Consider the following 18,133-nt stretch of genomic DNA (forward strand, 5'->3'; position numbering starts at 1 on the left):
ATTATGAAAGGCATAGATAGGGTGAACGGTGGGAAGCTTTTTCCCAGGTCGATGGTGACGTTCACGAGGGGTCATAGGTTCAAGGTGAGGGGGGGGGGGGAAGTTTAACACGGATATCAGAAGGACGTATTTTACACAGAGGGTGATGGGGACCTGGAATGCGCTGCTGGGCAAGGTGGTGGAGGCGGACACACTGGGAACATTTAAGACTTATCTAGATAGCCACATGAATGGAGTGGGAATGGAGGGATACAAAAGAATGGTCTAGTTTGGACCAGGGAGCGGCGCGGGCTTGGAGGGCCGAAGGGCCTGTTCCTGTGCTGTATTGTTCTTTGTATGTCTTACGAGTATGCTGTAAAGTTTAATGTAATTGGGTGTTGGGTCTGCTCACACATACCACCACATGTTAAAGAAGGGATTCCTCTGTTCCCTATTCCTCTCAACCTCCAGGAAATGATAGAGCGGATTTTGTATCAAAACAAGACTAAAAACGGAATGAGGGCTGTGTTCGATCCTATAGGCTTCATAAAAGTTAACGGACTCTATGTGCTAACGTCCCTCTATGGGTACCTTCGGGCAAAAATATTGCTCAACTTGCAGAGAGCTGTAATATAATGAATTCTTTTAAGAACCATTACCAACCCAACTATGATAGATCCCCACCCCACTTTGTTGTAAAAAATCAACAAAGAGGATCTATCTGCCTGATAAGAAATGGAACCATACCCGTTGGCCGTAGCTACTGCATTCAGCAGTTTAATATTACCTATCCCAGTCGGAAAGAAAAAAAGGTTTCTTGTTCCACTACACAAACTGGGATGTTCATACAGAACGCCTTCTTCTTATCAAAGGAATGTGAAGGTTGAGGTTGGGAAGGGAGAAAAATTACATGTCCCAATGCAACAGTTTGCCAGCCAATCCTAGCCTATTAGACGATAAGGTAGCGTACAATGGCACCTATTTTGTCTGCGGAGATTACACCTATCCTTGGCTTCCCTGGGACTGGTCCGGATCTTGCTACCTAGCATATGTGGTTCCCTATGTCCGACATTCTGACTCCCTGCATCTCCACCCCAAGATACATCTGTTAAGATCTAAACGGGCCATCACCGAAGCTCAACGGGTTTTGGATGATAGCCTTTCCTGCCTATGGGATAGCAAGGGCAGCTCGAGAGCTGATCAATATGGCATCAGCTCTTGAGAAAATAGCTAATGATACTGTGGATGGATTAGAGGATGTGAGCACCGCCATCTCTGAAGTTTCAGCTGAAGTCATAGCTACACGGACGGTGGCACTCCAAAATCGAATGGCTTTAGATTACTTGTTGGCAGCAACAGGAGGCACCCATGCCCTAATGGGCTCTGAGTGCTGTATATACATTCCAGACTCCTCCCACAATATCACTGATTTTGCTGAGCATATTAAAAAGACCGCTGACAAAATTAGGGCTGAAGGGCAAAACTTTAAGAACTACAATCCTCCTGGCTGGTGGCCTTTTGATAACCTCTTTGGAGACTGGGGAGGGATGCCGATGCACCTGGGAGTCATTATCCTGGTAGTTTGCTTACTGCTAGGCTTATTGAAGGGTGTCTGCCAATGCCTAGCATATCATAGAGCACAAGTTCCCCTTTAAAGAGGTTAGTGTTATCATGGAATGATAAAAGGAGGGAATGAGATGTTAAGGGGTTAACATCCCATGAATCTCCTATGATCTTGGCCATTTGTAAAAAAAGTGAGCTCCTGCAAAAGTGCAAACGCAGCTGGTTGCTGTAAGATAAAACATTAAAAGATAAAAGTTATTCTGAACTGTCACCCCGGCCTTGCAAAATAACAATTCCTCCTCGAGTAAACCGGTTTAGACGAGACTCGGTTGATACATACATGATCTGCTGTCCTTGTTTGAAGGAGATAACATTCGCTTTATGGGCAAAGCAGCGTCCCAAGATATATGGGAACAGTTGCTATCTCACACTCGAGCAATGGTGGACGTGCAGTTTCGATGGCAACCGGGGGTGGGTTTTCAACATATTTATGGTTTTACTCACATACTGTCTTTGTATTTACTCTTGCTGTTGCTAAGCACGTGAACTGGGTGAAGTTATACTGTGTGTATGTGACTAATTGCTGAAAAATGAGTATAAAGGGAGAGACTGCTCTCTGATTCGGGGAGTATCGTTCGGCGAAGCTCAGCACACTGTGCTGAGTCAGTAAAGTGATCCTCCATAAGTTAGTACTTGCTTGAAAATAAAGGACTGGGTTTTCTTATACAGATCAGGTCTTGTTCTTGCATCAAGTACGTAAGGGTCTCTGAAAAACGAACCTGACAGCAGAACCATCAAAGTGAGGAGCACAGGCGTTACCAGTGATGAAAATACAATCTCTCAGATCTAATCTGTTCAGTTACAAAAGCACATTAGCCATACAGAACATATCAGGGCTGCATGGATGACTCTGCTATACCAGTACATTAATCAGCAATAAACATCTCGTCACTGATAGTGTCAATGGTGTGCATGTGTGTGTAGGGAAGTTTCACTAGTTATGTTGTGTGTGCGGGCAAACCTTGGGAAAATGCGACATCCGTTCCTTCTCCAAATCCCATTGAGCCATCAGACAGCCAGAGTTCTCTTTTGGACAGGAGGACCATCTGGGTGTTCAGGCTAAACTCAGCAGCCACAGGGTCACTCACCTTTTACAAAGAAGAGCAGCAAACAGAAATGATTAGGTTCTGCCATGGTTATATCATATGATGTTAGATTAATAATTTTAGTTAATTATATTGCAATTAGAAAATATCACATCATAGTTTCTATCAATGATGAGGTTAAACACTATATCATAGACGCTATATTATGTACATTCAATAAACTACAGACAAATGTCTGCAGATATTCTACCATACCTGCTGGAATCGAATATCCAGATCAAATGTAATGGGTTCTCGTGGATTACAGACAATTGGCAGATTATACTCCAGGTTGGGTGCTGAGCTGCATGGGATAAGTTTCACTGTATATGTACCTGAATAATCCCTGATCTGGAGGGAAAAAGAACAAAGAGATATGTGGATAATGAGAATAGTAAAGTTACATGTTGGAGCGGAAAGCTCTTTAACACTGATTCAAATGCACACCTCTGGTGTAGAATTTTAAATGATTATTGTGGCTGCAGTCATTTTGGTGGCTTATTGTAGAATACCGGCTGTGAAACCACAGAATCATTTGAAAATCAAACAGATACAAAAATGGACTGCAGGGTCTTCCTTGTTAGATGGCCTCTCTCCTGTGTAAGTATTTTGTAATATTGAACCTCGAGGCCTATGTCTGCAAGTTGCAGCCTTTGCTTCATGAAAACACTCTTACCTCTGACTCCGAAGGCAGGGGTTCATCCTTACTTCAGAGATTTGAGCATGTAATTAAGGCTCACACTTCAGTACAGTATTGTGGAAATGCTGCACTGTTGGAGGAGTAATCTTTCTGATCAGATGTTGAACAAAGGCTTTGACTGTCCTCTCATTGGGTGTAAGCGATCATTATGGCAGACGAGCAGGAGAGTACTCAAAGAACAAAGAACAATACAGCACAGGAACAGGCCCTTCGGCCCTCCAAGCCCGCGCCGCTCCCTGGTCCAAACTAGACCATTCTCCACAGTGAACTTCTCAATCTTTATCCTTCCATCAGCAGCACTAAAATTGATTATAGGATTCAAAGAATCCCTACAGTGCAGAAAGAGGCCATTCAGCCCCATCGATGCTGCACCAAAACCAATCCCACCCACACCATATCTATTTATCCTGCTAATCCCCCTGACACCTACTATGGGGCATTTTAGCATCTAATCCACCTAACCCGCACATCATTGGACTGTGGGAGGAAACTCACGCAGACACGGCGAGAATGTGCAAACTCCACACAGACCCGAGGCCGAAATTGAACCTGGGTCCCTGGTGCTGTGAGTCAGTAGTGCTAACCACTGTGCCACTCAGAGTAGAACCCAGTTGTCATGGTCCACAAACCAATGACATAGGTAGAATGAGGAATCATATCCTGTTGAGAGAGTTTGAGGAGTTAAACTCCAAATGAAAACTCAGAACTTTATCAGACTTTGATTTGTTACCTCCGCCATGTGCAAACTGGCAGTTAAGCTGTTTAGAGAAACAAATGTGCGCTCAACAATAGGGCTGCTCTCAGATATCCCCAGGGATATATCCCCGGGGAGCATCACGAGTGAGTAGATGGAGGAAAGTAAGGCAGTGTTAGCTGCAGGCTGTCCCCTTTGGAAAATGGAGAACAGACACAGCCATGCTTCATCGAGTGATGAGGCTGGACCTTTGGTGTCCAGACAAGGAGGGTCTCTCTGGAGAATTAGAGGCAGATGAGTGTCGGAGATTCCCAAGGCACTCCAGAGGCCATGGGCTGACAATAGAGGAGTCCATGTAGCACATGTGCTCTATCAGGGCTTAGAAACTTGACTACATGAACTTTGAGAGAGTAATTCTGATGGTGAGCCATATATACCACAGGGTGTAGGTGCAGCGGGCTGACATGCACAGCAAGACTTAGATTCCCTGTCACATGACACACTCCGTGCTGTTCATGCTGCAGAGATATGAGGAGTCAATTACATCCCAGCTGGTAACCTCATCCAGGTATCACTAGAACCATGAAAGGGACGGCTGAAGTAGTTGGGGAGGCTAATGATTAGACCACCCCATGGGGGAGCACTGGCGTCATCCCTCTCCTCCCCAGAGAGGACATCACCCGACTAGTCCGTGCAATGACAGCACATCTTCAACATGTGGGTGGTCTGCTGAGTAGGATCTTGTTAGTAGATGGCTCTGGTTATAGTGCCTCTCTGCTTCCATGTCTTGGACAGGAGTCAGGAGCTACCTCCACAGGGGATAATCCCGATCCGCCAGCAGCTTAAACACGAGGGTGAGAGTTTTAAATCTGAGGCACTGAGTACAGGCAGCAGCTATGAGACATTGGCAGCAACTTGCATTCAATCCATGAAGGCAGGAATGGAGTGAGGAGTCGGTAAGGGATTCAGGATGTGGGAAAGGGTGCACCAATACCTTGACATAGTAAACTTACAGCAAAATCGGAGATGAAACTCCACTGTTGTGTTGGCTGGTTGTAGGTTGGTTCACTGCGCACGAGACTGAGTGTGAATGTAAGGCCAGGGTGATCAGCAGACATTATCATTGATGCTAATGAGGTGCCTGGAACACAAAGCAGTAAAGACATTACTTCAATCACCATTAGTAAGGAGTAAAAATGCAAAAATAAGAGCATATGCAGACAAAGCTTAAGTAGGACACCAAAGGATTAAGGATCAATTTCTTTCCTCTGGCCATTTTCTTAGGAAGTTAATACAAGTACCAGTACAAAGAAGACTTCATTACTTGCAATTTTTCTGAAGCAATTACAGGAGGTAAAATGAAGGATTTGTTTCATATTTAGGTGGCGGCAAAGCATTTGGTAACCGGACTCATTTATAATGGAGAATGTGTGGAAATGATAAGAACATTTAACAAATACAGTATTTGTGTCTGTGAAACACAATCAAAGTAGAAAACTTTCCTAAAGGATCTGTTTGGATTGTGTGCATTTTTACCTGGGTTTGAATCTGAGTGTTCCCAGCCACTCAGAAGCAAATGGGTGGATTTCTCCATTCTCCATTTTTAAGACTAAGTGAGCAGCGTCATTCTTGCTGGCCAGAATGGAGGGATCCTGCTTCAGATTCTACACTTGGAGCTTCATTAATTATGCCAGGAATGTTCCCCTCTGAATTTCCTGGCAACTGGTGGGTTTGAACATCCCACTGCCATACTTAAACATCGGTTCAGCACACTGACATCACTCACTCCAGTCCACCTGCCTTCACTAGACCAGGCAGGATGTCAGCAACCCAGAGTGAAAAGGCTAGCAGCCTCAAGAGAAAGTCTGTTTCTGGATTCAACCACCCTCCCTGCGAGCCCATCACCTGCATGGCACCCATCCCCCACTTGGACCCCTATACATCACATCTGGAATCTTTGTACATCCCTTCCAATAAACGATGCAGTATCCCTTGCCTCCCCCACCATGCTTGTGAGCTCTTCATGAGGTTTTGTTGTGGTCTAGCTTCCTTCCTCTTGATTTTCGTCATCTTCACCCACTTCCTTGTCCCTCTGCCTGCCATTGTGAGATCTCACCCTTCCGCCCCCTCCTTGCACATTCCTCCTTCCACATTGCCCCCTTGTCTTCGTCTGGTCACACCTGACCCCCCCTCCCCCCACCCTGTGTGTGTGGCATCAGGCTGAAAAAAGACACTGCACTCCCCAACCCCGGCCCAGTACTGATCTGAGACAGTGACACAGGAGGGTCCATGGGTCCAGCAACACAAGGCTCTCCATGAAGACCAGCTCGGTATGGAGATAGAGGGCAGGAACCGGCAGAATGGTGAACAATGCATCAGGAGCAGCACAGTGTGCAAATCATTCTTTGGCAATTGGGTTTTAGATTGATGTAATTTTCCATTTTCGTGACGCAAGATTGAAAGGCCTGATGGGACACGTGGGAAGATGGTGGCAGTGTGGTATTATCAGTGGACTAGTCATCCAGAGACCCAGGGTAATGCTCTGAGGATCCGGGTTTGAATCCCACCACGGCTGATGACCGTGAAACCTTTGTCGATTGTCATAAAAATCCTTCAGGGAAGGAAATCTGCCGTCCTTACCTGATCTGGCCTGCATGTGATTCCAGACTCATGGCAATATGTTTGATTCTTAAACATCCTCTGAACAAGGGCAATTAGGGATGGCCGAGCCAGCGACGCTCATATTCCATGAACAACTAAAAGAAGTCCATGTGTTGGCTTGTTTGTGGAATCCAGAACACACGATTTAACACTAATAGAAATTATTTACCTGGGTGGGACATGACAAACTGGCCTCTGAATCGAACCTCCGTCTTGAAATTTACCACGAGTCGCCCTTCTTCATTGATCCTCATACTGGTTGGATACAAGGCACCTGCACAAAGTAGTCCAAACAGTGCAGTTCCTCATTCAACGTTTCCACATCTTAGGGAGTTATATCACACAATCATATTAAAGTAACAATTGTATTCTACTCAGGAACTGTGACTAATCTACAGGATTATTAGTCAAGTACTTCACTCTGTTTTCTTCAGTTCTCTTGTGTTTAGGCTTTTTTAATGCTTTTGATAACAGTTTCTGTACCTTTCCATGCCTTTCACAGCTTTTTAAAAAATCACAGCTTGGTTTCCAACAGATAATTGTTTTGTTGCTGTTCGCACACCAGCTGAGCTGAATGTCCCCCCTCCTCTGCACTCATCTTTGTCCTAAATAGTCTATAGTTTGACACTTGCTAGATTGTCTAGAATGAACTCACTACCTAAAATAGGTGGTGAGTGAGGCTGTCAATAATCTCATGAGAAAATTGGATGGTCACTCGGGGGAAATAAACTTGCAGGGTGATGGGCATACAGTGGGAAAATGGGACAGACTGGATTCATCGACAGAGCTGTCATGGACTCAATGGGCTGAATGGCCTTCACAATGCCATTGTGACTTGATGACAGTAGCTTGAGCCAATTGATTTAATTAATTAGATTCTTCAAAATACACAACTTAGACTACAAAGAGGTAGACCCCATAATTCCAAATGCAGGTCCCGATTTCAATCTTGAAAACTTGCTCTGAATAGTGATGAACAAGTAAAGAAGGAATGGAAATATTTGCATTTATATAACATTTTTCATTACCACCAGATGCCTCAAAGCACTTTACAGCAAAGTAATCACAATTGTTATTTGTCATTTATATTAATTATTTGGACGGAGATTTAGGAGGCATGTTTAGTAAGTTTGCAGATGACACCAAGATTGGTGGCATAGTGGACAGTGAAGAAGGTTATCTAGGATTGCAACGGGATCTTGATCTATTGGGCCAGTGGGTTGATGAATGACAGATGGAGTTTAATTCAGATAAATGTGAGGTGATGCATTTTGATAGATCGAACCAGGGCAGGACTTACTCAGTTAATGGTAGGGCGTTGGGGAAAGTTGTTCATAGCTCCTTGAAAGTGGAGTCACGGGTGAACAGAGTGGTGGAGGCAGCATTTGGCATGCTTGGTTTCATCGGTCAGAACACTGAATACAGGAGTTGGGACGTCTTGGTGAAGTTGTATAAGACATTAGTAAGGCCACACTTGGAATACTGTGTACAGTTCTGGTCACCCTATTAGAGAAAGGATATTATTAAACTAGAAAGAGTGCAGAAAAGATTTACTAGGGGTGCCACTGGGACTTGATGGTTTGAGTTATAAGGAGAGGCTGGATAGACTGGGACTTTTTTCCCTGGAGCTTAAGAGGCTTAGGGATGATCTTAGAGGTCTATAAAATAATGAAGGACATAGATCAGCTAGATAGTCAACATCTTTCCCTAAGAGTAGGGGAATCTAAAACTAGAGGGCATAGGTTTAAGGTGAGAGGGGAGAAATACAAAAGAGTCCAGAGGGGCAATTTTTTCCACACACAGGGTTGAGAGTGTCTGGAACGAGTTGCTAGAGGTAGTAGTAGAGGTGGGTACAATTTTGTCTTTTAAAAAGAATTTACACAGTTACATGGGTAAGATTGGTACAGAGGGATATGGGCCAAACACAGGCAATTGGCACTAGTTTATGGTAAAAACTGGGCGGCATGGACAAGTTGGGCTGAAGGGCCCGTTTCCATGCTATAAACTTCTATGACTCTATAAACAATCAACATGAGCTCAATAAACTCCCACACAATGCCAGGTGATCTTTTTTCTGTGATGTTGAGTGAGGTCAGGTCACTAGGGATAATCCCCCTGCTCTGCATTAAAATAGTGCCATGGAATCTTGGACTTACCAGGACAATCACAAGAATACCAACGTCAGGGAAACAACAACTTTATACTGTGTGAGAACAGTTGATTTGCAAGTAGATTCTGATTGGAAAGGCATTACTATGGAGAATGCACCACTTGATGGTGACTGACAGTTAACTATCAAGTACTGTTTGAAATTTCATGCAGGCAGCTTGACTCTGATTGGTCAAGGCATTGCCCTGAGCATTTAACCAATGAATGGCTGTCACTTATGTTGTTTCACTGAAATAGACATAATGTTAAATACAGTTAAATGGTTATTCATTTTCTTTCTCTATACAAAGAACAAAGAAAATTACAGCACAGGAACAGGCCCTTCGGCCCTCCAAGCCTGCACCGACCATGCTGCCCGACTTAACTAAAACCCCTACCCTTCTGGGGAACATATCCCTCTATTCCCATCCTATTCTTTTACTCGTCAAGATGCCCCTTAAAAGTCACTACCGTATCCGCTTCCTCGACCTCCCCCAGCAACGAGTTCCAGGCAGCCACTACTCTGTGTAAAAAATCTGCCTTGTACATCTCCTTTAAACCTTGCCCCTCGCACCTTAAACCTGTGCCCCCTAGTAATTGACTCTTCCACCCTGGGAAAAAGCTTCTGACTATCCACTCTGTCCATGCTCCTCATAATCTTGTAGACTTCTATCAGGTCACCCCATAACCTCCGTCGTTCAAATGAGAACAAACCAAGTTTCTCCAATATCTCCTCATAGCTAATGCCCTCCATACCAGGCAACATCCTGGTAAATCTTTTCTGTACCCTCTCCAAAGCCTCCACATCCTTCTGGTAGTATGGCGACCAGAATTGAACACTATATTCCAAGTGCGGCCGAACTAAGGTTCTATAAAGCTGCAACATGACTTGCCAATTTTTAAACTCAATGCCCCGGCCGATGAAGGCAAGCATGCCGTATGCCTTCTTGACTACCTTCTCCACCTGCATTGCCACCTTCAGTGACCTGTGTATCTTTACACCCAGATCCCTTTGCCTATCAATACTCTTAAGGGTTCTGCCATTTACTGTATATTTCCTATCTGTATTAGACCTTCCAAATGCATTACCTCACATTTGTCCGGATTAAACTCTGTCTGCCATCTCTCCGCCCAAGTCTCCAACTGGTCTACATCCTGCTGTATCCTCTGATGGCCCTCATCGCTATCCGCAAATCCACCAGCCTTTGTGTCGTCCGCAAACTTACTAATCAATCCAGTTACATTTTCCTCCAAATCATTTATATATATTATAAACAGCAAACGTCCCAGCACTGATCCCTGAGGAACACCACTTGTCACAGCCCTCCATTCAGAAACACACCCTTCCACTGCTATCCTCTATCTTCTTTGACCGAGCCAGTTTTGTATCCACCTTGATAGCTCACCTCTGATCCCATACGACTTCACCTTCTGCACCAGTCTACCATGAGGGACCTTATCAAAGGCCTTACTGAAGTCCATGTAGACAACATCCACTACCCTACCCTCATCAATCATCTTCGTCACTTCCTCGAAAAACTCGATCAAGTTCGTGAGACACGACCTCCCTTTCACAAAACCATGTTGCCTCTCACTAATACGTCCACTTATTTCCAAGTGGGAATGAATCCTGTCTCGAAGAATCCTCTCCAATAATTTCCCTACCACTGAAGTAAGGCTCACCGGCCTGTAATTACCTGAATTATTCTTGCTACCCTTCTTAAATAAAGGAACAACATTGGCTATTCTCCAATCCTCTGGGACCTCCCATGACTACCATCGACACCGCAAACTGCCGGCTCCAAGTGGAGAGGATCTCCAAGAAGATCGCGCATATCGACACAGACATCAAGTTTCTACAAAGATGCAAGAAAGCAATGTGTTTACCTCCCATGTAGCCAGTGAGGATACAAAGATTTCTCTCAAGGCCCCAGCAATTTCCTCCCTTGCCTCTCTCAGTATTCTGGGTTATATCCCATCAGGCCCTGGGGACTTGTCTACCTTAATGTTTATCAAGAACCCCAATACATCCTCCTTTTTAATCTCAACATGACTCAAACTATCTACACATCCTTTCCCAGACTCATCATCCACCAAGTCCTTCTCTGGTGAATAGTTACGCAAAGTACTCATTCAATACCTCGCCCATTTCCTCTGGCTCCACACATAGATTCCCTCCCTTGTCCTCAAGTGGGCCAACCCTCTCCCTGGCTATCCTCTTGGTCTTTATATATGTACTGTTGACATCCTCCTGTTCTTTCAGCATGTTCAAAAGCATGATATTGAAAGCTCAGAGGTGAAACTGATCTGGCGTGGCAGCACAAACAGGCCAATAGTGAATCAGTTGCCTGCTCACAACTCCCTTCAATTTTCTTCTCCGCTCAGTTCAGTAGGAATGAAAACAGGGCAGGAATAAAATGCCAATTCCTTATTGCCTGTTTTGCATTACCACCCAAGACCAATTTCACCTCTTCATCTTTGTAGTGTTAGTGTTACTATTACAGACAAGGCACTTTGACCTGGTGACGTGATTTGTACAACAGTATTGTGGCTAGTGCAACAACTTTCCAAATATGACTTCTAATAAAAGAAATGGAAATCAAAAGCATTTTGACATTTTGTGAAAGATTCACTGGCAGCAGATATAAAGCCTGAAGCAGCACAATCGTACTACATGGGACAAACTGATAGTCCTGCAGTGTAATAGCTGGAAGGACCGGTTTAACATGTGTAGAAGTTACAAAGAAATTATAACACAGAAACAGGCTATTTGGTCCAGCCAGTCTACACCGGTGTTTAACCTTCACCTGAGCAATAGTCCTAAAGCCCATGTGTGTGCCTATTCCATATCCTTTTGTTCTCTTTCCCTTCAATCACCTAAATGTTGACCTGGTCTTTGCTCACAAGTCTGTGTAAAAATGCTTCTCCTGCTCTTTATCCTAAACATTGTGCATTTAATCCTACATTAAGATCAAGGTGACTTCCTAAATAAATCAGTCTTTTAGACTTGTTTTTTTCAAATTTATCAATATACACCAGAGATATTCTTGTTGGAAGCAGCATAGATAGTGTTTTTCAGTGGAGGCTTAAGATTTGCAGCTTTATTTCTGAATGGTGTATTGCTGTAATGTTGCTGGCTGTTTATCATCACATCCCCACAGGAGTAGTGATGCCTTCATCTCCAATGGACATTTCATGCAAATCAGAGGCTGAATGAGAGTGATTATAATTCTTTACTGGAATGAGAATCAATTTGAAGGCACCAGTAATTCATGTTGCTCTCAATAGGAAAAAGATTAATTTCACCTAACTTCAACATGTCAGGTGAGGCGAATTGGGTTTCGTTTTTTGATGTTATGTTTTATATTTCAAATTGGCCGTGTTCTCCCTGTTATTACACATTTGGGCAGCAGTTTTTAAAAAAAATATGCCCAGATATTGGCATTAAAAATTTAACTACCCCAGCCAAGAAACAGCTGCAATCAGCTGGTCTATTTTCATACACCCATACCTATCAGCCCTGACAATAATGAAGTAGATTCTTGGACATAGTTTGTTTCAATCTAAAACTATTCAGCCTATGGCAGGCTAACAAACAAAATAATTGTAAGAATTTCTCAAAGATGTTGTGAGCATGGGCACTCTGTAATCCGAGCAACTGCTGAACCACTTTTTTCTTTTAAAATACCTTGTAGCTCTGCCTCTGGCGGGCTGCCGATACCATCCTTCCACAAGATGGCGGTATCATACACAAAAGTGAGCTTCAGTTCAGATTGCAGGTCAAAGTGCTGCCAACCACCAACAGCTGCAGGGGAGTGGAAGACATAGGAGACGAAAAGTGGCACCCGAAGTGTGACATACGACTGGACTAGGTTCAGAACCTACAGGTCAAACAGAAATAAAATTGACAAAAATGAAGAAGAGAGAAACTTAACCCACTGAGATCCATCAGTGTCCTGAAGCATAATCAATGCTTCAAAGTGAAAACTTATCCTTGGAAATCTGCAAATTTAAAAATGTTTAAATCTACTTAATTGCCATAAGAACAACAACAGTTGCCTTTAATGGACTGAAATTCCTTTCATGGGTGCAAGAAGAAGTTAGATCCAAATATTCCTGCTGAATTCTGCTGATATTTAGTTCTACTCGAATTTCCTGCAATCTCATTAAAATATGGTGAATGTAAAAAATGGGGAAAAAGGAGCATGAACTCACACCATGTATTCCTCTTCTTTAAAGCATGGAAATTCAAGTTTCAATTCATTGCATTCAACATTTTGTGATCTTTTCAGGCAGATAATTGATTTGTGCTCAAGTTACATGTGTCTCTGGACGCAAACACAGAAGAAATTCAAAATCATACTGCCCAAACAAAAATAACCACATTCAGTATAATATTTTGAAGAAGGTACCATTAATCACTGAATCATAGAATTCCCACAGTGCAGAAAGAGACCATTTGGCCCATTGAGCCCACCCCGGCAACAATCCCACCCTGGCCCTATCCCTGTTTACCCTGCTAATCTCCCTGACACGAAGGGGCAATTTAGCATGGCCAATCAACCTAACCCGCACATCTTTGGATTGTGGGAGGAAACCCAAGCACCCAAAGGAGACCCACGCAGACACGGGGAGAATGTGCAAATTCCACACAGACAGTGACTTGAGACTGATCCCTGATGCTGTGACGCACCAGTGCTAACTATTGTGCCACCATGCCACCCACTGGTTGTTGTTAACTTAGTATAAAATTCAGTCAGTACCATTTTTTATGTCAAATATTCTTCAAAGACAACAGTCACCAAGTTTACACATCACCCTCTGTTATGGAATCTTCTGAGTGAAATTCAAATTAATTTGAATCAAGTAGAACAGATTTCAGTCCAATTATCAGTGGATATAATGGCAATAAAAGCAGTAGAACATAGAACATAACAGCGCACTACAGGCCCTTTGGTCCTCAATGTTGCGCCGACCTGTGAAACCAAACTAAAGCCCATCTAACCTACACTATTCCAATATCATCCATATGTTTAGCCAATGACTATTTAAATGCCCTTAATGTTGGCGAGTCCACTACTGTTGCAGGCAGGGCCCTTACTACTTTCTGAGTAAAGAACCTATCTCTGACATCTGTCCTATATCTATCACCCCTCAATTTAAAGCTATGTCCCATCGTGCTAGCCATCACCATCCGAGGAAAAAGGCTCGCACTGTCCACCTTACCTAATCCCCTGATCATCTTGTATGCCTCTATTAAGTTATCTCTTAACCTTCTTCTCTCTAACGATAACAGCCTTAAGTCACTTAGCCTTTCCTCATAAGACCTTCCCACCATACCAGGCAACATCCTGGTAAATCTCCTCTGCACCCTTTCCAATGCTTCCACATCCTTCCTACAACCAGAACTGTACGCAATACTCCAAGTCCGGCCGCTCTAGAGTTTTGTACAGCTGCAACATGACCTCATGGCTCTGAAACTCAATCCCTCTACCAATAAAAGCTAACACACTGTATGCCTTCTTAACAACCCTATCAACCTGGGTGCCAACTTTCAGGGATCTATGCACATGGACACTGAGATCTCTCTGCTCATCCACACTACCAAGTATCTTACCATTAGCCCAGTACTCTGTATTCTTGTTACTCCTTCCAAAGTGAATCACCTCACACTTTTCCGCATTAAACTCCATTTGCCACCTCTCAGCCCAGCTCTGCAGCTTATCTATGTCCCTCTGTAACCTGCAACATCCTTCCGCACTGTCCACAGCTCCACCGACTTTAGTATCATCCGCAAATTTACTAACCCACCCTTCTACACCCTCATCCAGGTCATTTATAAAAATGACAAACAGCAGTAGCTACAAAACAGATCCTTGCGGTACACCACTGAACTCCAGGATGAACATTCCCCTTCAACCCCCACCTCCGTCTGTCTTCTTACAGATAGCCAATTTCTGATCCAAACCGCTAAATCACCCTCAATCCCATGCCTCCGTATTTCCTGCAATAGCCTACCATGAGGAACCTTATCAAACGCTTTACTGAAATCCATATACACCACATCAACTGCTTTCCCCTCATCCACCTCTTTGGTCACCTTCTCAAAGAACTCAATAAGGTTTGTGAGGCACGACCTACCCTTCACAAAACCGCATTGACCATCCCTAATCAAATTGTTCCTTTCTAGATTATTATAAATCCTATCTCTTATAATCCTTTCCAAAACTTTGCCCACAACAGAAGTAAGGCTCACTGGTCTATAATTACCAGGGTTGTCTCTACTCCCCTTCTTGAACAAGGGGACAACATTTGCTATCCTCCAGTCTTCTGGCACTATTCCTGTAGACAATGACAACATAAAGATCAAAGCGAAAGGCTCTGCAATCTCCTCTCTAGCCTCCCAGAGAATTCTAGGATAAATCCCATCCGGCCCAGGGGACTTAGCAATTCTGGAAAGTGTGAAAATAGATAACACCTCCTCCTTATGAACCTCAATCCCGTCTAGTCTAATAGCCTGTATCTCAGTATTCTCTTCGACAACATTGTCTTTTTCCTGTGTGAATACTGACGAAAAATATTCATTTAGCGCCTCTCCTATCTCTTCGAACTCCACGCACAACTTCCCACTACTGTCCTTGACTGGCCCTAATCTTACCCTCGTCATTCTTTTATTCCTGACATACCTATAGAAAGCTTTAGGGTTTTCCTTGATCCTACCAGCCAAAGACTTCTCATGTCCCCTCCTGGCTCTTCTTAGCTCTCTCTTCAGGTCCTTCCTGGCTAACTTTTAACTCTCAAGTGCCCTAACTGAGCCTTCATTTCTCATCTTTACATACGTCTCCTTCTTCCTCTTCACAAGAGATTCAACTTCTTTAGTAAACCAGTAGTCTTGATCTATTTTCTTTTCCCTCCCAAAAATACATGAACAACAGGCACAGTAGATTCAATTCCAGACAGACTTTATTTTAGTATGATTCTAATGCTACAGACTATTTAGTGGGAATAGTGGGAAGATAACTAATTAAAGCACCACATACAGGCAAATGAGCTTGCAGTCCACTGTTTTTCCATAAAACTTCAGTGTTCATTAGGATCATTCGTAGATGAATTGTGAAGGAATTACTGAGTAGGGTTTTACCATGCATCATTGCAAATGGGATCCTCCAGATTCAATTATCTTAACCAGTTTCTCACGATCCAATGCTAAAATATCTTGGCATCACCCTTGACCATACATTGATGTATCCGCAAAACATCCAGAACACCGGAACCAAGCCAAGAATGAACCTTGTATGAAAGCTCGCAGCGACTTACCCGAGGCAGCAGAGTCAAAACACTACTCACTGCTTAATTTGCCCTGGTCTACCTGATAGCAGAGTACTGCTACCACACAAACATGGTTGTTATCCCCCTTTGGGAAGGCATGAGGATTATTGCTGGCACAGTAAGACCAACGCAGCTCAAGTGGCTTCCTGTGCTAGCACACAATGAACCTCCTGATGTCCAGAGGGAAAACATCCTGCTCAAAGAACACCAATAGCTGACAGCTAGCAGAGTATTTCCATTGACACAGGACCTCAAAGAAGCCCTGCTTACTCGAATGAAATCCTGTTGTCCCTCCTCAAACAAACTACAAACTGACGACTGTCCCATCTCTCAATGACACACCTCTTGGTTGACTGAAAACATTACCAACCACAATCTGGTAAATGACCTGAGTAGTCAAGTCCCAGGTTTCAACCTTCCATGGAAAATCTAGATGATCCTCAACCACTTGCAGATGGGCCAAGGAAGATGTGACCGTTTGTTCCACAAGTGGAAAATGAGGAACAGCTCAAATTGTGATTGCAGCCATTCAAATCAGTCGATTTCCCACAGACTGAACTCCTGCCCTGAGAGGTCCATTCCTGGTGGCAGCATTCACACTGAATAGATTGTTAACCTCAACATCCAACTGTAACTGCTAACCCAGCCATACAAATAACAAATGTTACAATAAGTTGAAGGTAGTAACTTTACTTTTAAGTAGTCACTTTCTGACTGTTTCAGGAGGAAGGAGCTGTGCTCCGAAAGCTTATGGTATTTGCTACCAAATAAACCTGTTGGACTTTAACCTGGTGTTGTGAGACTTCTTACTGTTTCAGGAGATACCAGAGGGGCAGTGTGTGAGGGGCACCCAGTGTGTGTGCTGGGTCAGTTTGGAGAGATTATCCCACAAGTTAAGCATATCCTTTATTGTTCATAATTCGAGATCCAAGGTTTAAGCTGTAAAGGACCTCCAAGGATTAAAGACTTAGGAGGAGGGAAGGTATGTCAAATAGTAGTAAAGTGAAATGAATGTGGGTTTTGAAAGCGTGATGGTTGTAGGGAGGTAAGGTGTTACATTGATTTGAAGTTCTAGAGAAAGAATGATGCAGAGTGAGAAATGATACAACGAGCCTTGGGAATTTTCTCTGAGATGCTATTCATTGGCCAACAACATGGTTGGAGCATTCAGTAATGATTGAACTAGGTGAGAACTTTACTGACTGCAAAACAATAAAGTTCATGAAAATCTAATGAAGCAGCAACACTTTGCAATCTTATATTAGTCACCAATCTTATGCTAGAAGGTACCATATTTTTTGCACCCAAATAACAATAACTCATTCTGGTATGTTTGGACTGGTGAACAGGTTCTCTGATGAAGTGTGTACGCACCAGTTTTGTTATAATGGTGTAAGATCATGACTGCACTGTGGTCTTTTCCAAGGATGATATGCTGGTTGTTCTCACACTGTAATGTGTTACTAGTTAACAAATGCCAATAAATTGCGTTAATCCCTAATTTCCTCACTTGAATGAGGATAGTTGGACCGAACAAACCAAGTAAATGGCTCAGTCTCAGGACTAGCTTGGTTAGCACTGCTGCCTCACAGCTCCAGGGTCCCGGGTTCGATTCCCGGCTCGGGTCACTGTCTGTGTGGAGTTTGCACATTCTCCTCATGTCTGCGTGGGTTTCCTCCGGGTGCTCCGGTTTCCTCCCACAGTCCAAAGATGTGCGGGTTAGGTTGATTGGCCAGATTAAAAATTGCCCCTTAGAATCCTAAATTGCGTAAGTTAGCGGGTAAATATGTGGGGGTAGGGCCTGGGTGGGATTGTGGTCGGCGCAGACTCGATGGGCCGAATGGCCTCCTTCTGCACTGTAGGGTTTCTATGGTTTTTATGGTTTATAGGTCCCCAGTAATAAATGTTAATCAT

At 43.6% G+C, this 18,133-nt stretch overlaps 1 protein-coding gene across 1 annotated transcript in view; it reads right to left on the reverse strand.

Moving 5' to 3' along the window:
* frem3 (Fras1 related extracellular matrix 3) overlaps positions 1–18,133 on the reverse strand; it is a 209,039-nt gene that overhangs the window by 20,146 nt on the left and 170,760 nt on the right. The window contains exons 17-21 of the mRNA XM_078212092.1: positions 12,579–12,771; positions 6,912–7,016; positions 5,095–5,222; positions 2,904–3,038; positions 2,564–2,690 (exon numbers count right to left, since the gene is read on the reverse strand). Coding sequence (XP_078068218.1) covers positions 2,564–2,690; positions 2,904–3,038; positions 5,095–5,222; positions 6,912–7,016; positions 12,579–12,771 — 688 coding nt within the window. The remainder of the gene's footprint in view (positions 1–2,563; positions 2,691–2,903; positions 3,039–5,094; positions 5,223–6,911; positions 7,017–12,578; positions 12,772–18,133) is intronic.

Source organism: Mustelus asterias, chromosome 1, assembly GCF_964213995.1.
Source record: "Mustelus asterias chromosome 1, sMusAst1.hap1.1, whole genome shotgun sequence".
NCBI classification, from domain to species: domain Eukaryota; kingdom Metazoa; phylum Chordata; class Chondrichthyes; order Carcharhiniformes; family Triakidae; genus Mustelus; species Mustelus asterias.